This window comes from Sapajus apella, unplaced genomic scaffold (genome assembly GCF_009761245.1).
Source record: "Sapajus apella isolate SASKATOON/1434 unplaced genomic scaffold, GSC_monkey_1.0 scaffold11, whole genome shotgun sequence".
NCBI lineage: Eukaryota > Metazoa > Chordata > Mammalia > Primates > Cebidae > Sapajus > Sapajus apella.
In genome coordinates, this window is record NW_022436951.1 from 41520761 (window position 1) to 41526073 (window position 5313).

At 54.0% G+C, this 5313-nt stretch overlaps 1 protein-coding gene across 14 annotated transcripts in view; it reads left to right on the top strand.

The window, feature by feature from the left end:
- BRD9 (bromodomain containing 9) overlaps window positions 1–5166 on the top strand; it is a 30983-nt gene extending 25817 nt beyond the window's left edge. For 8 of the 14 annotated variants that reach the window (XM_032279163.1, XM_032279175.1, XM_032279164.1 and 5 more), the window contains 2 exons: window positions 3930–4097; window positions 4911–5162. In XM_032279163.1, coding sequence (XP_032135054.1) covers window positions 3930–4097; window positions 4911–5011 — 269 coding nt within the window. In that variant the 3' untranslated portion in view covers window positions 5012–5162. Of the gene's footprint in view, window positions 1–3929; window positions 4098–4910 lie in introns of all 14 variants that reach the window. The other 6 variants (XM_032279168.1, XM_032279173.1, XM_032279170.1 and 3 more) reach the window with 1 other exon arrangement.
- Window positions 5167–5313: the final 147 nt, after the last annotated feature.

Genomic DNA, 5313 nt, shown 5'->3' on the forward strand with positions numbered 1-5313 from the left:
ACCCAGGGAATCCAGCGTGAGGCCCAGACCCTCCCAGCATAGGGACATAGGATATGTTTAATTCTCAGGAGTGAGATGTGACAACACGTGTGAAATGCCCACCAGGGGAGCTCATCAGAGGGTTCATGCCCAGGATTACTGGGGTCTGATCACATAGGGTACCCCCTTGCCAGGCAGGCACCAAAATCCAGACCCCAGAGGGAAGGTGAGCTTTAGCATAAACCACCCTGTTCCTGTAGCTGGAGCTGTGAATACTCCCTAGCACTGGGTGGCACCCCGGCTGCCAGCCTTGGCTGGCCTTGCCTTCCAGGGGACCCTGGCCCCAGGCTACTGTGACAGCACTTTTCTGCACAGCAGCTGTTTTTCTTAGTGCTTCTGAGATCTTGTCCTTATTATTACTTTTCAGCAGCTTGGTGCTGATGTGCTGTGGTGTATTAGTCTGTCCTCACTCTGTTGCAAAGCACCACCTGACATTGGTAATTGGTGAAGAAAAGAGGTTTAATTGACTCACAGTTCCTCAGGCTGTACAGGAGGCATGGCTGGGAGGCCTCAGGAAACTTACAATCATGGCAGAAGACGAAGGAAAAGCATGCATGTCTTCACATGGCGGAGCAGGAGAGAGCACAGAGGGGGAAGTGCTTTTAAGCAACCAGATCTCACGAGAAGTCACTCACTGTCACAAGAACAGAGAACAGCAACGGGGAAAGCCAGCCCACGATCCTGTCACCTTCCACTGGGAGCCTCTCCCAACATCAGGAATTACAATTCAACAGGGGATTTGGGTGGGAATACAGGGCCAAATCGTAACATTCTGCCCCGCCCCTTCCAAATCTCTTGTCTTTCTCACATTTCAAAACACATGCCTTCCCAACAATCCACCAAAGTCTTAACTCATTCCAACATTAACTCAAGTCCACAGTCCAAAGACTTATCTGAGACAAGGTAAGTTCCTTCTCCCTGTGAACCTGTAAAATTGAAACGAGTTAGTTAATTCCAAGATACAAATTGGTACAGGCATTGGGTAAGTAGACCCATCCCAAGAGGGAGAAATCAGCCAAAACAAAGGGGCTGGCAGGCCCTGTGCAAATCTGAAGCCCAGCAGGGTACTCATTACATCTTAAAGCTCCAAAATAATCTGTTTGATTCCTTGTCTCATATCCAGGCCACATTGATTCAAGGGATGGGCTCTCCACCCTTGTGGCTCTGCAGGGTACAGCCCCTGTGGCTGCTTTCCTGGGCTGGTGTTGAGTGCCTGCAGCTTTTCCAGATGTTTGGTCTAAGCTGTCAGACCTACCATTCTGGGTTCTGGAGGATGGTGGCCCTTTTCTCACAGCTCCACTAGGTAGTGTCCCAGTGGGGACTCTGTGTGTGGGCTGCAACCCCACATTTCCCCTCTGCACTGCCCTAGCAGAGGTTCTCTATGAGGGCCCCACTCCTGTAGCAGACTTCTGCCTGGACACCCTGGCTTTTCTATAGATCCTCTGAAATCTAAGCAGAGGCTCCCAAACCTCACCTCTTGCTTTCTGTCACCTTGTGGAAGCTGCCAAGGCTTAGGGCTTGTACCCTCTGAAGCATTGGCCCAAGCTGTACCTTGGTCCCTTTTAGCCATGCTGGGACACAGGGCACCATGTCCGAAGGCTGCACGGAGCAGCCGGTCCCTGGGCCTGGCACACAAAACCATTTTTCCCTCCTAGACCTCCAAGCCTGTGATGGGAGGGGCTGTGCAAGGTCTTTGAAATGCCCCTGAGGTATTTTCTCCATTGTCTTGGCTACTAACATTTGGTGCCCTCTTTACTTAACAAATGTCTGCAGCCTTCTTTAATTCCTTCCCAGAAAATGGGTTTTTTCTCTTCTACCACATGGCTGCAAATTTTCCAGACTTTTGCACTCTGCTTCCCTTTTAAATGTAAGTTCCAGTTTCAGGTCATTGTTTTGTTTATGCAAGCGAGCATAGACTTTTAGAAGCAGCCGGGCCACCTCTTGAACATTTTGGTGCTTAGAAATTTCTTCTACCAGTTGCCCTAAATTCATCTCTCTCAAGTTCAAAGTTCTACAGATCTCTAGAGCATGGGCACAGTGCTGCCAGTCTCTGCTAAAGTGTAGCAAGAGTGACCTTTGCTTCAGTTCCCAATGAGTTCCTCATCTCCGAGACCACCTCAGCCTGGACCTCACTGTCCATATCACTGTCAGCATTAGAATCACAGCCATTCAGCAAGTCTCTAGGATGTTCCAAGCTTTCCGTCATCTTCCTGTCTTTAAGCTCTCCAGACTGTTCCAACCTCTGCCTGTTACCTGGTTCCAAAGCTGCTTCAGCGTTTTCAGGTATCTTCATAGCAATGCCCCACATTTCAGCACAAATTTTTTGTGTTAGTCTGTTCTTGCACTGCTGTAAAGAACTACCTGAGACTGGATAATTTATGAAGAAAAGCAGTATAATTGATTTTTCTCCTGAAAAGCAGTTCCACTGGCTACACAGGAGGCATGGCTGGGGAAGCCTCAGGAAACTTGCAGTCATGGTGGAAGGCGAAGGGGAAGCAGGACGCAGGGGGAGGGGTGCTGCCACATACTTGTAAACACCAGATCTCATGAAAACAGCAAGGAGGAAATTCAACCTCTCACCAGGCTCCTCCCCCAACATTGAGAAACTAGACGTGAGATTTGGGTGGGGACCCTGAGCCAGACCATATTGCATCGATTGCTTTTCTTTAGGTTTGTTATCCTTGGGTTTTGTTCGGCTTTCTAAGCCAAATGCTGTCCTGAGTGAGAGGCTCGACGCGGATGGGGGTTCCGCTCCTCCTTTGACCACAGCCTGCGCTCCCGCCCTCTGGGCGGGCCAGCGGGGTTGTATCCTGGACCAAAGGCAGACATGCCGGCTACGGTTTCTTCCGCATCACCAGCGCACCTGTTCTCTTGGACTCTGGTTCTGTGTGTGGCCCCTGCCCGCGTCCTGGTGATGTGTCTGTCGCCATGCCCTCTCGTGGGTGATCTGTGGCCGGCCCGCTCCATGGGGCCTTTGCTGTAGATGCTCGTTTCTATTCATGTCTGGAAACTCCGCTGGCTTCCCGTGTCGTCTTCCCTTCCTGCCTCACAGTCGACGTCCTCCGCCTCGGAACACGTGAGAAGACTCACCGCGTCTTCTGATTCCCTCATCTCAGCTTTGATTCTCTCCTGGTTTGGGGCTGTGTCTTCCTGCCCCTTTGTGTGTTGATGCAGTGGGGTGGTGGGTTTGCTTACACACCTTTGAGACCTGGTGGCCTTTGTTCTGAGTCCGAGAAGTGACTCAGACTCTATGGGACCTTCCGCAGGCATTGTCAGGATAAGCCCAGAGCCTCCCTGGCAGAGGGTAAAGCCGGGCCTCTGTCAGGCTGCACCTGTTCCAGGCTCGACTGGATGGCCTGGCTGGTGGGGCTTGGGTCACCACAGACCTGTGTGCAGGCTCTTGGCATGTCTGGCACACGGTCCAGGAGTGGGCCGGGAGCTCTCTAGGGAGCCCGTCCTTTCTGCCTCTCAGCTGGACGTGCTGGGTCCACTGTGACTGTGGCCTGGAGCCTGCTCCACGATGAGCTGGGTGGGTGCCAGGGTCTGCAGGCCTCTTGCACCCTCCATCCAGCTGTCTGGCCTCCGTGTGTTGAGGACAGGCTCATCCTGGGTTGTGGCCGGAGCCCCCACCAGAGTCTGTGTGGCATGACTGGGTCTGTGCGGTGCTGGGTCTTGCCTGATGTGTTGCTTAGCAGAGGACGCTGGGTGTCTGCCTTCCCTTCCACTCACTGACGAGGGTCATGTCTGTCCTCTAGGCTTGTCCACTGGTCTGCCATGAGCTCGTCCCACTCTGCTTCCAGAGCAGTCGCTGTTCTGAGTGGAGAGGTCAGATCGGGACAGCCAGTGCGCTCCTGAGCTCAGCCGACGTGGTCATTTCTGTGTTGACGCAGGGAAGGTGAAGAAAGAGCTGGACCCCGACGACAGCCACTTGAACTTGGATGAGACGACCAAGCTCCTTCAGGACCTACAGGAAGCCCAGGCGGAGCGTGGTGGCTCTCGACCCTCATCCAACCTCAGCTCCCTGTCCAACGCCTCCGAGAGGGACCAGCACCACCTGGGTAAGACGCCCCCACCCACGCCAGGTCCCCAGAGACCCCAGCACAGTCTGTGTGGCACGTAGACAAGGCAGTGGGCAGCCTTTGAGTTGCAGAAAGACTGGAGGCTGCGGAGGCCACTGGGCTGTCGCAGAGTTCGGTTAGTTCTGTGACGGGCAGGCCGTGTCCGGTCCCAGCCTCAAGGTGCAGAGCAGGAGCTGGGTTGCTGGCTTGGCTGTCTGCTGGATGACAGGCTTTCTGCCAGATTCTGTCCTCGGCTCTGTTGACCCCTGTGGCGTCTGTGGACCGTGGTTCCAGTGTTCCCGCTGCAGGGGGAGAGTGGCTTCCTTGGCCATGTGTTCTCGAGCGGTTTTTTGGGGTTTTTTGTTCTCACGTATAAGCACTGAATCATTCTTTCAGCAGAGTGAATCTTGACAGTTTTTCAGCTGCAGAGGTTTAGCTCCGTCTGGAAAAGGACCAGTATTTTCAGTCCAATTAACCTCACGATCAGGGTGTTAACAGTGCACAGAGCAGGCCCTGGAGGCCGTGGGTCAAAGTTAGAGGGCCCTGATATCCCAGTATGCCTTCAGGGAGCTGCCCTGGAGTCTGGGCTGTGTCTGAGGGACCCCTGGCCGAGGGGCTTTCTCTCCGTCAGGAGCAGCCTCGGTGCTGTGTGCAGGGTGAGGGCCGGCCCCTTGCTCCAGCTCTCCACGCACAGCCCTCCCTGGGGGTGAGCAAGGTGCCCCGTGTCCTGGCAGAGGTCATGAGGCAGTCACTGGGCTCATGCTTGCTGTGGGTCTGTCCTGTGTGCTGAAGTCCTGTGTTCTGAAATTGCAGGAAGCCCTTCTCACCTGAGTGTCGGGGAGCAGCCAGACGTAACCCACGACCCGTATGAGTTTCTTCAGTCTCCAGAGCCTGCAGCCTCTGCCAAGACCTAGCTCTGGGCCAGCTTCAGCTCTTTTTTTTGTTTGTTTGTTTTTTTAGTTTTCATTTGCATGTGTGGAGTTTTTGTCGTTAGACAAGGACTTTTATCTTGTCCCCTTTGGCCTGCGGGAAGCAGCCCCGGGGAGATCATGGTCATGAATTGTCTGTGGCATCGTGTCAGCAGAGAGTCCCTGTCCACAGCCACGTGAGCCCTGAGGAGTGGAGTCACATGTGAAGGGTATCCCTGTCCACAGCCCTGTGAACCCGTAGTCAGGCTGCAGAGAGTCCCTGTCCACAGCCCCGTGAACCCGTGGTC